The 19539-nt window shown below is 35.1% G+C and overlaps 1 protein-coding gene across 1 annotated transcript; it reads right to left on the bottom strand.

Moving 5' to 3' along the window:
- Positions 1-10882: 10882 nt before the first annotated feature.
- Positions 10883-19132, bottom strand: LOC128245915 (coagulation factor IX-like). The gene is made up of 7 exons (XM_052964136.1): positions 19090-19132; positions 18562-18694; positions 18102-18206; positions 16667-16760; positions 15966-16059; positions 15720-15791; positions 10883-11034 (listed from the first exon to the last, which is right to left on the bottom strand). The coding sequence occupies exons 1-7, from the start codon at positions 19130-19132 to the stop codon at positions 10883-10885; spliced, it is 693 nt and encodes a 230-aa protein (XP_052820096.1).
- Positions 19133-19539: the final 407 nt, after the last annotated feature.

The following is a 19539-nucleotide window of genomic DNA, read 5'->3' as shown; positions in this document are numbered from 1 at the left end:
CGTTTTCTGATTCCGTATCCTGCTAGTACAGAGTTTAGTGGAGGAACTACTTTCGAGTCGCTCAAAATATCGTGACAAAAATAACTGGTAAAACCTGTCAAATTTTATATACATAACATTACCTAATTTTAATCACGCCACCAGTAACATGTAAATATTAAGGAACATGGTATTCAAAGAAACATGAGGATAGGCACGAATCGGAGAACACTTTCGATCTATCTAGACAACTAGTTTGCCAATTCGAAGGTTATAAACGTTAACATATTCATAAGCATGAGCAGTTCGACAACACAAAAGAAGGCGATTCGCGTCATCGAAGTAATTGCGATCGACTCAGAACTTCCATCGGTTTAGCATTATTTTTATATAATCATCTTGCGAACATTCACTTCTGTTAAAATGACCGCATTACGCCTTCAAGAAATGATGATTTGTTTAAAGTCGTAAAAAAAGTACCGCTCATGTTTGTTATTTTGTGCTGTGAATATTAGCAATGCATTTATTGTGCTGAGATATAAACATTTACTTCTTTTTTTTGCTCAATAAAGTGAATTCTGTAACTGCTGACTTGTTCCGCTGGAGTAGCCTCTCTTGACTTCAATATACAAAAGTACATAACATATTCATACGCGTAAGACATTCTATATTTGGACATTCGACAGATAGCGATAAATTTAAATCAAATTGAAACCGAAAAAAAATAAAAAAAAATAAAAAAATCTCGTTCGGTGAGTAAACTCGTATAAATATTCACACACTGTACTCGACGTGACACAGGTCACCAGAAAAGCGTCCTATCATAATATCCCCTACTTATCAAATGATACCAAAAACAATTGTACTTCGTTGACTATGTTTGCTTAGGTCCATGTTTTCCCGACCACAAGGTGTAGGCTGGGATATTTATATTAAAACAATAAGCGCACAAAATACTTTCGAGACAAACTGCTTCTATATATTTATACAGTTCAACGATTTCCATCAATTGGTGACAAGTTTTCAGTCGTCTCCAGCCTGAATACGTGTACTTTTTGGAATGTTAAACATTTAAAACTAAATCTACAAATACAGTTTTCACAAATATATTCGTCCTCAAAGTAAAACAATCCTTCATATTCATAAGTGTGCATATTAAAGTGACACTCTTATTCAAAATCATTAAATACATATATATAACAAACACAAATTTTGAGTGATAAACCTTTTAACTACTAACTAAATAATGCATTTATGAAAAATATTAATTACTGATAACAAGATTGTTACCGTGTATTTAATAGCTCGAAACGCAAAAATATTAAATGATTGGCGAGTGCTTAGAGATTTACGCTGATCTGCTATCGTTTTATAAAGTAGAAATACCGTCTTTCCTGCACCTTTCTTCCAAATTAAACTCGGTATCCTTCATAAGAACTATTGTATTCGACATGATTCATTCATTTTTGTATATTAAAACAAATGTATTAAGTGTGGTAAATCTTATTTTAGGGTAAGAGTGCATCTTTAAAATACCTAAATGAAAACAGCAGACGAATGGTATGTGGACTTTTTACCATTGCGAACGCCTGTAATACTGAAAGTTTTAATGTTAATGCTCCATACGATTTTTAGGATTTACGAGAACACTTAGTTTACTGGTTTGAAGACAATTACTCTTTGCTCGATTATTTAACTTTAAGGCTTATTTATGGATGGCCCCGGATAATCTAATTGAAGGCAGCCACTGTTTAAGTTAAGAAGTCTAACAAAATTCAAAGTTATTTAAAAAATACAAGAAATATGATCAAGACCTTGCCAGACAGAATTTGCTTTTTCACAGTCCATGCAAAAACACTCAATATAAGGGCTCCAGGGTTGTTGTCTGTGATATTTACCATATTTCATATAGGTTTAATTACATAATTTAATTAAAATGGAAATATTTAAATGCATTTGACTATTAAAAAGATAACCAATTATATACAAGTACATTCTTAAACACTTGTAACTACATATTTCCGTAAGTGGATTATGATCGAGATAGCAGAAGACAAAGAAGAAAGTTTATTCAAGAAAATAGATCACACAATATCTATATTTGAAATAGGCCAACATGACCCGTGATCAAATTCATAGAATACAAGAGCTGTCGTAGGACAGCGCGCTCGTCTATTCACTTTGTGTCATTGAAAAAAATACAATAATGATGTAATTGCCTGTCAAAAGCAGTACAAAAATAAACAAGAAATGCCTAAATGCGACGAAACCAGGTTCTCAATGATGTATGAAAGAAGTTTAGTCTACGTTGTGTGATTCAGTTTTAACTTTGTTTCTATTTTAGTAACAGTGACCTTGACCAAAAGATCACATGGAAGTTCTCCATAAACTCTTCCTACATATAAAGTTAGTTCATAAAAATGTCAACCCTAACTTAAGTTGTCAGTACCAAATGGTTATCTTTTTAGTAACAGTGACCTTGGCCATATGGGCCTCAAACGCAATCTCTATAACACTTCCTATGAACCAATTTGGTCGCAATATTTAAGCCTTAACTAAAGTAATTTTGTACCAAGTTTTTATTTTTATTTTTAGTACCAGGGACCTTGACCCTAGGGGCCCAAAATGCCAAAATCCCATAAAAGGTCTCTATAAACTCTTCCAATTGACCAAGTTTGAACACAATATGTCACATTTTGTTAAAGTGATCTTGAAATTGACCATACCTCTCGGAGCCTAAAACAAAATCCCATGAAAGGTCTCTATAAACTCTTCTTATATACCCAATTCGGTTGCAGTTAATCCTAACTCAAGCTATTCAGAACAAACCTGTTTTTATATTAATGACCTTGACAATGAGGTTACGGGCCCCTTACGCAATCCCATGATTTCCATGAAGGTCTCCACAAACTATTCCTATATACCTGACATAGTGTGCCCTAAAATTTGAACCTAAGTTCCTTAGTCAATCAGGAGTCATAATTTGGATGAAATGGTGTTATGTAAACTTATTGTAAGATGATCGTCAATAATTATGTGGAGTATTAATTCAATTGAATGAAGGGTATAGAAGTTATTGGTAAAAATCCTAACTTCCCCTAAAACTATAACCTGACCCAATGTGCCCTAAACCTTTAATTTAAGTTCCTAAGTTTCTAAGTCAATTTTGGGCCATACTTTGTATTGAGGATAATATGGAGTTATGTATCCGCAGTGTGTGATTGTCTTGTACAAATGTGTGAAGTATTAAGTGTATGAAATGTAGGGTATTGGATTTATAAGTGAAAATGCCAACCTGCCCTAAAACTTTAATCGGACACCCTCACCAACGCCAAAGCCGACATCGACGCCGGTGCGAGAAGTAAAGCCTGTTTATTATTCGAATACTCGGGCTTAAAATGGCTTACGTTTACAAAAAGAGAACGTGTTAATTATAAACAAGTATATTTGTATTAAAGTAATAGCAACTGTATCTATAGAGTTTTATATACTAGTACATTTCATTAATTTTAAATGAATAAAAGTAATTTTGTATAATAGTATTAGTAGCTGTATCTATAGTATTTGATAAACGTATCATAAATAACACATGACCAATGCACCATAAACATGCGCTGAATAACTAAACGAAGTTAATAATATAAACTTTTTGCAAAATATCTCCGAGAATGTATGATTTAGTAATGATGAAGAATGTTGTGCCTTAACTCTTCTGTCAACATAATGCAATAACATAGCCTATCACTAAGTGTGATATTCATTTTTAAAATATAAACAGAGTTCTCATTAAGTTTCAGTTAATTTATCTCAAATAGTGAAGTAGCCAGCCTGCTACTAAGCGTACTTATTCTTATTAAATATTCATCTAGTTTCAGGGTGAGGAATCACGTGACTTCAACGGGGTTCTCACATGGGTCACCATGGATCATAACCAATGTAAACAAACAAGTGACGTTAATTCCTTTTTTTTTGAGAAAAAGGTATTAAAATATTTCCTAGCCTATAAAAGACTCTGCTAGTTAACAACAGTATTTCTTGAATTATCGATAGTCATTAAAAAAAACTAAAAAAACATTTTACAATCAATTCGTTTAATGAAGGAAATGAACAAAAAGTAACTTTTAGAAGCATATCTGACTTCTTACATAATACCAATTACTAAGAAATGCATACAAAGAAAAGAATTACGTGCATCGTGCAAAGCGTTGCATCGTTCTACAAAAAATATGTCAAGTTAAAATATTTCACTCGTGTAAAAGCAGAAAATAGCAGTCTTTTATAGGCTTAGGAATATTTTCATATATTTTCTCTCTAAAAAGTTATTTAGGAATAAAGTTCACTTTCTTCCTTGCATTGGTTTTTAACCGTGGTGACCCATGTGAGAGCCCCCTTGAAGTCGATTGTTTCCTTACCCTGATTTTTCCTATTTCGAATCGGCCCTAGTGTCATTTGACCTGTCAATTTTAGCCGGCAACATGTCCTTAGTTAGAACACTGTATGATAGTGTATTTAAGGGACTAGACACCAGATGGTCCCAAAATAGGCACATAAAGTGTTTCATCAAAACAATCCTAAAATTGTCAATTCATACTAGTATGAGGAAGATAATACACGATTTTACATCATATAAAAGAAAAAAACGCATCAATTAAGTCGCTATCTCAGCTGAGTTTTCCCCGTTTTACAATTGCGCCTAATGGTACCCCCAGTGTCAATAAGCGTTTAAGCAACTCGCAGTCATTTTCAGTAGAGTTAGACTCTTTTCTAACCAATCTATCGACTCTGTGCCTACGCTGTTTCACAGAAGTGTTTCGCTTGTATTGTTCGTTTTTTTTCGGGTAGCCATACAGTGTGTACATTTAGCCTGTTAAAGTCACGTGATGGGTACATTTAAATATTGCTTGCATTTTTTCTTCCGTTAATGCTGTATGAACGCAGTAGGGCACGCGAAAAATCCATGAAGCGCTAAAGCACATACGTTTGTATAACAGATTAGTTGATTTTTGTAACGTCGTTTATCAATTGTTGATTGTGATCGCGTTAATCCAAACGGAGCGCAATATTGAAACAAGCAATGACGTCATAACTCCTTGCGTGTAATACAATATAAACGTCAAGTTTCATCTATACAAAGGAAAAGGCAAATGTAAACATAGAATTATAAAACTTTTTAAACTAATGGGAATTACCTGTTAGACAAATTCGCTCCGATGAATATCGAATTTAAATACTTTGAAAAATGCATGCGTCATAATCAATATGATATATCAGTAAGTAAGATTCAATGCGTTGCACACAACGATATCAATTTTACAAGTTTTTTTCACAATTTTCTTTTTTCTTTCAATTGTATCATCTGGTGTCCATTAAAGTATGCAGCTGGGTCTGCTGAAACTGATCAGTTATTTTATTTCAATTTACATTCACTTTATCCTTAAATGAAACAGTACAGTACAGCACTGTGACTATGTATACTAAGTACTGTAATATTTTGTGTGTTATGAGTCATAATGTGGTTATTCAGAATATTCAAAATGGTGACCATCGGGATCACAAACACATTTTCAACATATCAATAAAACGTTTTTATTATCATTTTTTACCTCATTTTTCCAAATGAACGTAATAAATCTATATTGAAACGTTTTAACTGATGATATCAAACATCAAATAATCAATCTTTTGAAATATATTGTGTATTTCCTCAAAGAATATTAAATCAAATTGCACATGTTCAAATATGAATTAATTTATTAAAATTAATTCATATATAAGTTCAACTTAACACTAACAAATGGCTTCCAGTGATAACTTGAAATCTAAGCAAGTTCATTGTAGCGTGGTTTGCGGATAAATACCTTTCAATCTCATTCTATAAATACTTTATTTCAGCGATATTTTGCGATTTTGTCATAGGCAATATTAATTTTAATGACAAAAGCAAGTTTGATTCACCGTGTATTGCACAGAAATGACACATTCTTTCCAATCAAATGTAGAACTATTTTCAACGAATTAACAAAAATATCCATATTTTGAAGTGCTGATCTAAATAAGCACATGTACCTCGGGTGTTTCCTTATAGATTTTCATTGGTTAACGGAGTTCAAACCCTCCCTAAAACATGTATAATTGGCTTTCCGGCCTACATGCGCTTTATATGAGCAATGAATGACAGGCTTTTCTGGTTCTCATTCTATAGTTCAGTGGTGCCCAATTTTTCATACCCATCACCCCGAAAAAGAAAGAAAGTAGTCCCTTGTACACATTAATCCTACTACTAATAAAAACTAGAAGAGTTTATAAGGTAAACCTATGTAGATCTTCATTTTGAGTACCAATGTTAATGCATTGCTGTTTTTGTAAGAAACTGTTTCAATACATTGCAGTGAAATAATTGTTATGTTAATACTATGTTTATTTTAAGGCATTAACCATTGTATATACTTACTACAAATTGAAACATAACAAATGTGGGAGCGCGGGTGATGAGAGAGAGTACAGGGAGAGGGGGGAGGGGGGTTACGAGGACAGAAGGAGTGAGGGCAGGGAGAGGCGGTCAGAAAAAATATGAAGGAAAAAGAGAGGAGGAATAGTAGGAAAAGAAGCATGAGAGAAAAGAGAGGTTGGGAGACGAAAGAAGTGAATTAAATCAGAGAGTGAGGAGAGAACGGGTATATTGGGGTGAATAGGGACTACGTGTAAGGAAAAAAGGGTTAAGGAGATTTGAGGCGAAAAGGAATGAGAGAAAGGTGGGTGATGAATAAATGTGAGATAGCTGAGCTAGAGGGGAACAGTGGAGGAGAGGGAGAAACAATTGAAAAGAGATACGGAAAAGGAGTAGAGTAAGACAAACAGTTGGGATAATGATCTGGTTGAAAGGCGATTTGAGAGTTTTCGTAACATGCGCAATCACATACGGATGTACGAGGATGCTCTGACTTAGAGAAAATGACAGACAGAAATAAAACAAGTCTCGTACCATGCACGACCACACATGCGAGCGGTGGCTCGGAGGGCCGTTCTCGAAAGCCAGCATCGCAAGTTCCCGTACAAATGCATCCAAAATTTGAAATCCTTCGTGATTGATTGTCATTATACTCAATTCAGGGGCGTTAAATGACAAATGAATATATCACTTCCCGTAGAAAGGATAGATTGTATAAATGCTTGAAGTAGCATAAAAACCTAGTACATGTAAGATAAGCCCAAGTGATTAAATTGCCGTGTTTAACGGATATAAAGGATTTATTAATATATTTTGCTTCTGGTTCTTGCGTCTGTCTACTTCTATTATAAATAAATATTCTATTAGATATATTATTACCATAGCAATACCTCACGCTAGCCATTTTTGCCATTCCAATGAAAGATGCGTAAAAATGACCATAAATGAAAAAGGTTTAAAAACTTAAGTAGCACACCAGATGCGCAGGAGGTTATATCGGTCTGGATAGGTATTTTTATATAATCATATGCATAATAAGAAGGTCTTCAAAACCGTATTTTAAGCAATGCAACAGCATGAGTAAGTACGAATGAGAATTTGCCTTGGGCTTAGTTGCATAATCACATTCGCTGAGTCATTGTTTCAATTAGTAATCACACCACGCTATATTTTCCACTCTTTCCTTGAATAATTTTCCTTCACCTCTTTTCTGATCGCCTATCCTCCTTCTCTGTCCTTACCCTCACCATGTCCCCCTCTCCGCCCGTATACTTCCCTTTTCTTACTACAGGTTACCGTTCTGAGAAAAAAAATGAACGAAGATCGCATTCCAATTTGGTACTTTATACCAATGGTCACGAGGTCCTTATTGTGACCAAAAAGTTTAGAACTCGAAAGGATACAATAAGAGGAAAAGATAATACTAAATAAATCTACTTGCATTCCACAATAGTTTTTTGTCTTCGGTACATGCAAAGATGCGGGTAAGGCGACAGTTTGTTTTATGTAGCGGAAAATATTTGATTTCCTTATTGGCCATCGCAGTCGAAATGTGTCAGCTCACAATGTTCTTCACAAAATTTCCAATCATCAACATCTAAGACAATCTGGAGAGTTGTATTTTCATCGCGATCAAACGTCTTAAATATCTGGCGTACCCGAACATTTTTTATGTGCAGGATACAAAAAATATCGCAGAATGAAATGGACGCGGCCACTATGGAAGAGCAGAACGGTAAAAATTTCAATCAGGGTATTCTTTTTTTAATACTGTTGTTGGACGCTTATTTGGGCGAAAACTGTCTTTTTCAGAAAATTGTAAGTTGCTGATTTTGACTTTATTTGATATTCCTGTTATTTATGTTTTCTAAAATAAATGTGATGCTATTTCAATTTATATGGGTATAATTCATTTGATAGTCTTCTATAGCCGAACTGACAAGTGCAATATGATTCGTACTAAAATGTTTTAGGCGCCCCGCTCTACGTTATTCTGCTTGGTTCATTCCGCTCATTCGGAACTCCTCGGCCATTTTTTTTCAAAAACAACCTCGGATGTATGCCGATACATCAGTTGAAGTAGTTCGTATTTTTTTTTAATTATTTCGTTAATTAAATTTAGTGTTTTAGAGATGTATTTATTGATCTAAGTTTAAATTGATTACCAGTGAAGTGTATTATTGCAAACATAATTAAGATTCCCAAGAGTTAAGACATAAAGTTCAACTGCTAAATAAAAATTACTATGCGATCTACTTGCAGCGGACTTAAACGTACCTCTTTTTGAGTATGTAAACCGTCCAAATACACCCGAGGTTGTTTTTGGAAAAAATGGCCGAGGAGCTCCGAATTCATTCCGCCAACGAATTTCGGCTAGAATTTATTTGTTACATATCGTATCTCTGTCGATTCATGATGCATTTTTAAGTTGTGAAATTAGCGTTTCCCGCGTATAGTCAAAGAAAACAAATCTTTTGCAAAGTTTTGAGTCTTTATATTCTCTCTTGAATGGATCTAGTCATTTCGTACCCTAGTCATGTTGCACTCTCTAATTTTCTGTCATTTCTCACTCTTCAGTATGTCACTGTAAAACCTACCGTTGGGTTAATTTGTACCCTACCGATCGATCAGTACGAATTAACTATAATTTGATCGGTTTGTCGGGTACAAAGTAACCAGTGGGAGGTTAATAAGAATGGTGCAAGCTTTTTATTACTTCTTTCAGAAATAAATTAAAGAACTTATTGGACATAATTTAATTGTCGTTTATTGCGACTAATTGCAATTAATTAACATGGTTGTGTTATAAACGTTCAAAAACATCGACATTCTTGTATTGTAATTTTGTCATTGCCAACTTTGGAGAAATCCTCTGAAGCGAATTTGCCCATAGATTTATATAGGGAAAATATGGTTAAACAGTTCTCACGACTTGGTCTTTCAACCGATCAACTTACTTCCTACATATATGTTAGGATAATTCTTGCCCTTGAAGATGATGTTTTTTATTAATTGTATGATTTTTACATTGGGTATGACATGTGCAACGAAGTTTATCATTTTAAGCAATAAAATTATTCCAAAAACTATTTCGGATTTTTTCCTCCTTTTATCATTATTATTTAATTGAAATTTTAATAAAAATAATAATAATGAAATTATAAATGATACTCGATTACTCATTTACATTAGTAGTTAAGAAATGTCATATATTGTTTTTGTGTTGAAAAAGAAATTCATTTATATTTAACAAAAAATATCCTCATTTTTAATCGCAATCACTATTACAGACAGTTAAAAATTATTTTCGATAGCTTCGTATACCAGTATCTCTTCTAGAACAAGATTCTGCCAGCATCAGTTTACGAAATAACTAACCGTCGCATTGCTAGTAAAAATTAAGAGTAGTTCAAGGAATATATAGCACTTGATACATGTTATCTTTTAATTTCAAGCAGTTTACCCTAACCCTAACACAGAAATATATTATTTGGTTATGAACTACTCATAATTATTTGGTAATTATGACTTGGAATGTCAACTGATTACATGTGCTGGGATTTCGCATAACAACAGAAAATAATTTGGTCGAGATAAATCAATGGGCAGTTGTATTTGTAAATAGTTATTTAATATCGATAGACCTGCTATTTAATTACATTAATTTTGTATATTATTTTGCAGCGTATGGGATGTATTCATTTGCAGACTTTTGGTAATCGCTGCAGGATGTTTATTTATGCTTAAAAAGTTAATTTATTATCATATTCGAAAAACGCATAGAAAAGCATATGAATGTTTTGAAATAGAAAAAAAATAATTTAGGTCGCTAACTTCGCCGTACTATACCGATGAGTTTATAATCGCTACATGATATTAATGTGTGCATAAAAACAGAAAAACACATTTTAAAATATGCCGTCAATGTTTCAAGCTATTTTGTGTCCGCTGCGGGGATCCGAAACTCATATTCATTTACCTAATTTTTTCGATATGAAAATTTGATAAAACTAGATAAAACATGTTTATGTACAGGTGAAACACCAATGCCGCTAGGGTCGATGTCACGAACTTGTGTTTGTATAGAAACTAGTGATATTTAAATTCCTTTTCTTAATTCAATAAACAATCACCTATTTACAATGATTACAAGTAAAACATATATCACTTGCATGCATACGGTTGTTTTTCTAGTTACCTTTATGGTCAAGGTCACATGGAAACTTGGTTTAATAGAGACTTGATCCAGGGAAAACCCTGAATGCAGACTCATTCAAGTCGTAGCCAAACAGCAAAACACCACAAAGGATGAGGGAAACCAAAATAACATACATGTAGTTGGTACAACAACACTTGCTCAGCAACAAAGAAAATACAGAATAACAAATAAATATATTGCTTTACTAGGTGTACTATAAAGAGCACGCTGCACCTGTCTTGAGTGTCACAATATATCTAGAGGTTTGCAACTTGGTTTCTGATCCAGTTCCGGTGCGATCGCGGTCTAGAATATGCGCTAAAGCCGTAAGCGGCACAGTCACCCCCGCTCCATGAGACAATACCCATCAACACCGGCTGGTCTTTCAGGAAACACACGATTGGTCCACCTGAGTCGTACAAAAATACAGCGAAATGACAAATGAGATAAGTCAATACTGGTCAACACAATGTACGGTTAAAAGGGACATTATTCCTGACATGCATTCCCTTCAAATGAATGTAGTGTTGGTCAGTGAACCGAATCGCTGTGTTTAGATTTAAGTTGTTTTACTATCAGATATTTAGGCATTCCGAGATCTTCTGACATTGTTAAACAGCAGTAATTCATACTTGTTTATGCAAGGTCGTTAGAAGAAGTGACCCATTTGATAAATTTGAAGAATTTTTTTTTTAGTGACATCTAACTCAAAATATTTAGCCCGAGGGATACCCAATCGGTTTGCATGCGTATGGCTACAAGAACTTCTTTCTATATGTCTGGGATGTATATTTTAAATAATTTCATTACACCAAATAGATATTTTTCTAAATACTTTTTAAGTGACTAAATTTTAAGGCTATGTATAGTTATAATGGTCAATCACTGTTCTGTCAGCTTGACTGCCAAATATCTGTTTTTAGCATTACAGGCTATGGCAACGTGAATAAGGCCCCTTACCTAAATTCCTAAGAAAACTGATTCACGGGTTGTCTATGTTTGAAGGCGTTCGTACTCACTATTTAATATTGAACTTTGTCAAACGCGTACTTACGCGACATGTTGATTTTGCATCTTCAATTGTGCAGATGAACTTGTCGTTCCATATGTCGATTGCCTTCTCCTTGCATTGCTTGAAACTACGGGGTACGGTATTCAGTTCTTGGAGGCGGGTTGGGTAAACACTCGGGCCTGGATTTTTTAAACCATACAATTCATTATAACAAGGCTTAAGGTATCTTATAATATTGACGTTATGCAGTATAACTCGGTAACGTATATTGGTTTGACCCGTTTGTTTATTTGACGTTATCTTTTTATGTGTACACTGTCATTTTTATACGCTAAGTCAAATTTAAAAACATATAAGAACGTCAAATTCTGCTCGCCGTTGTGGTACAGCACCCAAAAGCCAAGCAACTATGTTTTCTTATTTATTTGTTCACGTTCGATCGTTTCTCAGCCGAAAGGGATCGCTGTGCTGATTCTGATTTTATCATTTCGAAAGCTTTGGATATAACGACCTTCCGTTAAGGTTTTTTTATCGAAACATTTTAGATTTGCTTGTGTTTTTAATAACGATGCAATCTTTGGCCAAAATTTCAACTAGACGGAATTTTGTAAAACGTAACGCTGTGTCAAAGGCAGTAATGTCAGGTGAGTCCAGGTACCCTGGTTCATTGTATAAAACATGCTCGATTCGATGAATATAAACATTGTTTTCAATGTTAAAACGATTATAATTCAAACAACCGTGTGCACAGAATAAAGAGCAATTGCTTGTTTACGATGACACTTTTTTTCGATGAAAATCATGTCTGTATTGAAATATCTCGTGAAAACAATGCACGTTTCTTACTACGCTTACCGACTTACTCAATGCACTTTATTCTTTGAAACTACGATTTTATACCGTTCTTTTAGTGTAAGTCTCATCCGATACCTTGTTTTGGTCAACGAAGGGTATTATCATCGTTTTCCGAGTGCAGATTGTCAGTTTTAGAGACGGACCAGCACATTTATTTAATTTGCTTATTGGTTCATTCTGTACGTTTTGAGAACCCAGATTCATCTGAAATTTTGTATATATGTGGCACACGAAAATAACAGTTGCAATTGCGTCGACTTTTGTCTACGAAGGGTATTATCATCGTTTTCCGAGTGCAGATTGTCAGTTTTAGAGACGGACCAGCACATTTATTTAATTTGCTTATTGGTTCATTCTGTACGTTTTGAGAACCCAGATTCATCTGAAATTTTGTATATCTGTGGCACACAAAAATGACAGTTGCAATGCGTCGATTTTTGTTTTCTTATCCATGTAAGTGTACTATATAACACGTATAAAAAGGGTCATTTTGATAAGAATATCAAACCTCCCTGCTAAAAGAAGAATTGTCATTACATGTTGGCGATCATATAGTAAGGGAGACACGGTTAATCTTTAATTGAGATAATGTTTACTAAGTTGTGACGAACTACATTTAAGACGTGAAATTGTTGACTGTCTAAACTCTTCATCAGGCATGTCAATATTCGAAGTGCCTTTTTACACCATATACTTCCATCCGTCTGGAGTTCATTAGTCATGCGTGTATGAAATAAAATTATTTTCCGCGTTTCTATATGATTGCAGATTAGTTGTATTATATCTTTCATTATTAATATTGGGAAAAGGGATTAGAAGGAGAGGGGGGATGGAGGGAGAACGAAAAGGGAGAGAAATGGGAGGGGAGAAAAATTTGAGAGTAAGGGAAGGGGAAGAAGATAGGGGATACAGAGGGGAAGAAAGAGAGGGGAGAGAGGGGAAGAAAGAGAGGTGAGAAAGATGAAGGGAGAAAGAAGAGGGGGGAAAGATTGGGGATCAAGGGGAGGGGAAGAAGATAAGAGGATAAAGAGGAGAGAAAAGAGAGGAGAAGAAAGAGAGGGGAGAAAGAGGAGGGGAGAGAGTTGAAAAGAGAATAAAGAGGAAGGGAGAAAGAGGGGAGAGAAAGATGGGGGTAAAGAGGGGAGAGAAAAGGGAGGGAGAGAGGTGAAAAAAGGGGAAGAAATAGGAAGGGAGAAAGAGAGAAGAGAAATATGGTGGTAAAGAGGGGAGAGAAAGAGGAGAGAGGTGAAAAAGTGGGGAAGAAAGAGGAAGGGAGAAAGAGAGGAGAGAAAGATGGGGGGGGGGTAAAGAGGGGAGAGAAAGAGGATGGAAGAAAGATGGGGGATAAAGAGGGGAAATAAAGAGGAGGGGAGATAAAGAGGAGGGGGTAAGATAGGGGAGGGAGATATGAATTGGGAGGGAATTGAGAGAGAGAGAGAGAGAGGAGAATGAGAGGGGGAGAATGTGGTAAAGAAATAGTTGGAGGTTTGGGAGAGATACAGGCGAATGTTTGAAGTGACAGGGGAAGAAGAGTAAGGAAGACGATTAAAAGCGGAAATGGAGAGGTTGAAAGCACATAAAAAAGTTTTTGAGATTTAAGAGGGGAGAGTGTCTAAAGAGAAAGTGTGGGTAAGGGACTATTTAAGGAAAAAAGGATAAGAAAGTAATCAAGGGTTGATAGATCTCGAAACATGCGCGACCACATACGCATGTACGATGGTGGCTCAAAGAGCCAGAAGGAAAGACAGAAGAGAGGAGACAGATCTCGTACCATGCACGACCACATGTACGAGCGGTGGCTCTGAGAGCCGGGTCGAGAACCAGCACCGCTAGTTCCCGTACAAATTCATCCAAGATTTGAAACCCTGGGATTTTGTCATAATACACAACTTGAAGGTTTAAATGGTAGATCTATATAACATTTCCGTGGAAATGTTATTTGTATAAATTCATGCAGTGGTAAGAAAAAAACACTAAATTTAATAATAGTATATTTTAAGAGCTCTATACTTGAATGACAATTCTTCAAAAATGAATTAATTGCCTTATTTTAGCTATTTAGTATTATTTTTATGCCTTCCGTTTATTGCATATTCAGTCTATTTATATAATTATTAAATATTCTATAAATAAGTGTATTATTATAATAACAATGATATACAGTAACGCCTTTGGTCATCACAATGAAAGGTGCGAAAAATATGGCCATGAATGAAAATAGGGCTGTAAGTTCTATACCGGCAGAAAATGATAGAAATATGAAGAGTTCTGAAACAGTGCCGTATACAGTCAGTGTGTGTATACCACGTGATTTACTGCGTCATAAATGCTACGTCGGAAGGCAATATTTTGCTTTGAATAAAGACTTTAAACAAAGATAACTTTCCTATTTCTTCACCATTTTAAATGAAACAAAGCGCGGAGCCCTGCCTTTTGTCTTTCACCAGAGTTTGTTTGCGAGTTTAATTTCTTTAAACACTTCGACAAACCTTTTCACAATACGGCCGTCTGACGGAGCACTGTCAAAACATGGTTTTGGAAACAGGTTTGTCGAAGAGTTTGATGAAACTAATCACCTTATCAAATGTCGGTAATAAAACAAATGCTGGGCTTTTTAAGCGGCATAGACTGCTCTTTGTTTCATTTAAAATGGTGTTGAAAAAGAAAAGTTATCGTTGATTTAAGTCTTCATTTTAAGCAAAATATAGCCTTCCGATGTAGCACATATGACGTAATTTATCACGTGGTATACACACACTGTAAATCTCTTTCGAGTATATTTCCAGCGCATATATATACCAACACTGTGTTCTGGTTTTGAGAGGCCGAGAGAATGTTTGCCTGGTGGAGAATGAATCCTTTGGTGTGCGCGGCGGACAACTATACCCCTAGACTATTGACACCCTTGAAGATCAGGCCTTAAACATATGCATATAGATTCTTGGTGAAAGGTCCATTGGAAACGATACAAACACCCAATGAATAATTCACATTATAAACTTACTATACAATCAAACCCCGTTCGCTCGAACTCCCAGGAACCGGCGAAAATACCTCGAGCCTCGAAAAATTCGAGTCAAGCGGGAACGTTTACCTTCAGAATACAAAATCGGTCTTTTATATATTATTCGAGCCAACGAGGGATTCGAGACAAGCGAGTTCGAACCAACAGGTTTCGACGGTAAAACGTAAATTAGCATGTATTATTTACACCTACTATCACTCACCTTGACTAATAGCCCCTCGACCTGTCACCCAGCAGTTTCCACCCTTTCTTGCACGTCGCTCTCTCTTCTTGGCTGAAAACAGCAACAACACAAAATGTGCTGATTCAGCAAATCATGTCATTTGTGCGGAGTTCGAGTTTTTGGACCAAAAATTAGTTTTCCTGGTAATGCATCTGTAAACACTTATTTTATCCTTATTTTACTCCATGAAACTACTACTATCGCAAGCTTACATGGACCCTCAACCGGTCGTAACGTGCTCATTGAAGGTGAAAGGTTTCGTCAGTTTGATCACTGCAAGATCCGGTGACATAAAATCACTGGATTCGTAATCTGGGTGCTGCAGATAGGAAAGTTCATTAAAGTGACACTCATATTCAAAATCAATACATACACATGTGATAAACATTTAACTACTTACTAAATAATGCATTTTTGAAAAATATTGATTACTGATGACAAGATCATGCATTTAATCGCTGAAAACGCAAAAATATTAAATGATTGGTGAGTGCTAATAGATTTACTGTGATCTGCTATCGTCTCATCAGGTAGAAATACCTTGTTTCCTGCACCTTTCTCTCTCAAATTAAACGCGGTATCTTTCATAAGTACCATTTTTTTCGACATTTTTAATACTTTTTGGTATATTAAGACATTTGTATTAATTGTGTTAAATCGTATTTGGGAGTAAAAGTGCATCTTTAAGCATTTCAACTTTCACGGATGCGAGGGTGTATTCCAATTCAGCTAGATGACCTGAAGTAAAGGTCACTCCGCCCGTTATTAATAACTGAGATTTTACTTCATGCCATCCAATTATACTAAGATATGATAAATAAAACGGTTCGCATACCTCTTTGTCCAGCTGCAAAGCTGCACATAAATCATTAATTGCAAAATGTTTCAATAACAACAAGCGCGACTAAAGCGAAACCATGACTTGCTTTAGCGATAGCTCTGAGGGTCCGAATCTGTTCAGTTCCTTCATACGTGTTGTACTCATAGTCGCCCGCCACCACGTGGTGTATAACGCCGTTACTGATTGGTCGAAAATACAACGATGGGATTTATCTATGAAACATATACCGCACTTTCAAATTTATACTAGACCTTGTCGCCATTAAAGCTGCACTCTCACAGATTGAACGTTTGGCAACTTTTTTATTTTTTGTCTTGGAACGAGCCAATTTTTGCAAACAAATATGGAAACCAGTTATATAAGACAGCTGACAAAAAATACATCACAAATTATTATATTTAAGTTCAAAAATTGATGTTTTTATGCATTTTCTTAAAACCATTAAAACATTTATTTTCGAACGGAAATATAAAAATCTGCAATCTTATCCTTTGTCAGCAATCTTTTATCATTGGTTTGCAGATATTTACGCAAAAATTTGCTCTTTCCAAGACAAAAAATAAAGAAGGTGTAAAAACGGTATATCTGTGAGAGTGCAGCTTTAAACAAAGCTATAAAGTGCGTACATGCATACTTTTAAATAACAACCAACATACATTTTGTCAAAATGAAACAAGTATCAGAATTCGTCTGGTCGCCTTGTCTAGGTTTTGCATATTTGCAATTACAACGCGATCTTAATTATGTTGCGCCTTACTTGAAGTAAAGCGTAAAATATACTCATGCAGGTTCGGTTTACCCGACTCTACTAACGAAATAGGCGCCGACCCTACCGGTCTGTTTTATTTTATTTAGTTTAAAACCCTGAAAAGCTAATAACTTTATACAGAAGATAACTATAACGCAATTCGCAAATGATGACAACAACTTTAGTAAAAGAAGCCCTACAGAACAATAAATAAAAACTCTACATACTCTACCCGTTTTTGAAAGGATGCAACACTTTTGGCCTAATTCTTTAGCATATACTTCAAAATAAATGTAAGTCGCAAAACCAATTAGTTTTTGTAAGAACATACTAACACTCTTTAAATTGTATAATGTGTAAACGACCCACTAACTGGGTCAGCCACTGTTTATATCTACCGCTTCACCTGATTAATTCCCATAACCGCTGACTGCTGATTTACTGAAATAATTGTATTGTCATGTATCTACTGCCTTCTCAGTGGACAAAATATAATGTTGACCACTAATACCATATATGTATATAAAAATGTGTTATTTGTTATTTGGAGGTCTTCAAATTGCATACAGACTTCCAAATAAATGATTACCGTACATAATGGTTGAACTTATTTCTGTTACCGACTGAGCCCCGTCGTATTAACTTATAGTCTTTTTTTATTTTGCGCTTCTATCCCTAAACATGAGTATGCGTAATAATACTGTAAAAGAAGCAATATGAATGAAGCTATTTGTAACACATAATATTATCCATTATTATTATTTGCATTTACTTGATGCCATCTTCAAAGCAATGGACAGCGGTCAGAACGGTTTCTTTGTCCAGTATAAGTCCACTGCAGAAAAAGCGGGCGTTCTTAGTGAAGTAGACTTGGTATCTGATTATATAAAATAATACAGGATTGCTTGCTGATTCAACAATGACTTAACAAGAAACAGACCTACAACCAAGTGTGTAAAACTGGTTAATTCTTTGCTTTGGTTAAAGTTTAAGTAAATGTTTACTGATTGGTCAATATTGATCCAAAAATTATATTAACCAATCAAATGTTTTAAATTATGTGCAATCTAAACTTAGGATAGCCTTTGGATAACTTGTCCAGAATTACAGTTATACAATAGCATGCATCAGCAAATTCTATAAAAGCGGTAAGTTGATTTGGTCAAAGAAAGCCGAAAAGCCTAACTCTGCGCCATGTTTGAAGTGTAACGGAAGTGAATGACACTCCTTACATGTACTCATCCTTCTCTGCGTCTTGTCCACCGACGATGTTGGATGACACGTCATCTCTGTTGTCACGTGGATCCAAAACAACCGGAAGTGACGCTTGTACTTCGGATCGTGTCTGCGCTTCGCATCCAAAAACTGAAAAAAACGGGTAACTTTATCATTTGTGCTTAGCACCACATTGAGCTCCGGGTCCAAAGTTCTATCCTGAAAGAGTATTTGTCAATAGCTGATGGCAGCCGTCGGTTACTCTGATATCAGGATGAGGAATCACGTGACTTCAACGGGGTTCTCACATAGGTCTCCACGGGACACAACCGATGTAAACAAACAAGTGGCGTTTATTTCTAAACAACTTTCTTGACATAAAATATGTGAAAATATTCTAAGCCTTTAAAAGAATATGCTATTTTTCTGTTTCTATACGCCGAAATTATAGCGCTGCATCGTTTTACAAAATTACGTCAAGTTGAAATTTTGTTAACATCGGTTGTAAAAAACACTTGGATTTCCATTTCACAAGTGAAACTTACCTACAAAAAATATAAACATATAAATCACATAATTCCACCACATTTTGTCATTTGGGACTATTTCATTACTATTTTCATCTGTTAATAAAACAGAAAAGTACAGTTGATTTATGCGACTACATCACGCCTATTATATAAGAAAATTTCGTTCATAGAATTTGCTCTTATAACTCTTCTTAACCATTTTCTCCGAACGGATGATAAAATCAACATGATAATTATATATTTTAATGAGATGTAAAAGCTTACAGCAAAAATAATTATAAACTAGTTCATGACACTTCAACAGCCTCTGTCCGCATTCTTAGCTTCGTTTTAAGTAGAGTAAAATGTTCGTGTTTTGTACATGAATATAATAAAAGATACTCGTTTATATCTAAATTAACCTTCCGATCAGTCTCGTCCAAAGAAAATAGTGTAAATGGACTCATACTGTTAAGGTCCAATTTC

Source organism: Mya arenaria, chromosome 9 (assembly GCF_026914265.1).
Source record: "Mya arenaria isolate MELC-2E11 chromosome 9, ASM2691426v1".
Lineage (NCBI taxonomy): Eukaryota > Metazoa > Mollusca > Bivalvia > Myida > Myidae > Mya > Mya arenaria.
The sequence above is the reverse complement of the archived record's forward strand: the minus strand, read 5'-3'. Positions and strand labels throughout refer to the sequence as shown.

Coding starts and splice junctions, on each gene's coding strand:
- LOC128245915 (XM_052964136.1), bottom strand. CDS start 19,132: ATGTGGTGGAATTATGTGATTTATATGTTTATATTTTTTGTAG. Junction 18,695..19,089: donor TATGTTTATATTTTTTGTAG/GTAAGTTTCACT, acceptor CGTTTTTTTCAG/TTTTTGGATGCGAAGCGCAG. Junction 16,060..16,666: donor CCCTCAGAGCTATCGCTAAA/GCAAGTCATGGT, acceptor TCCTATCTGCAG/CACCCAGATTACGAATCCAG.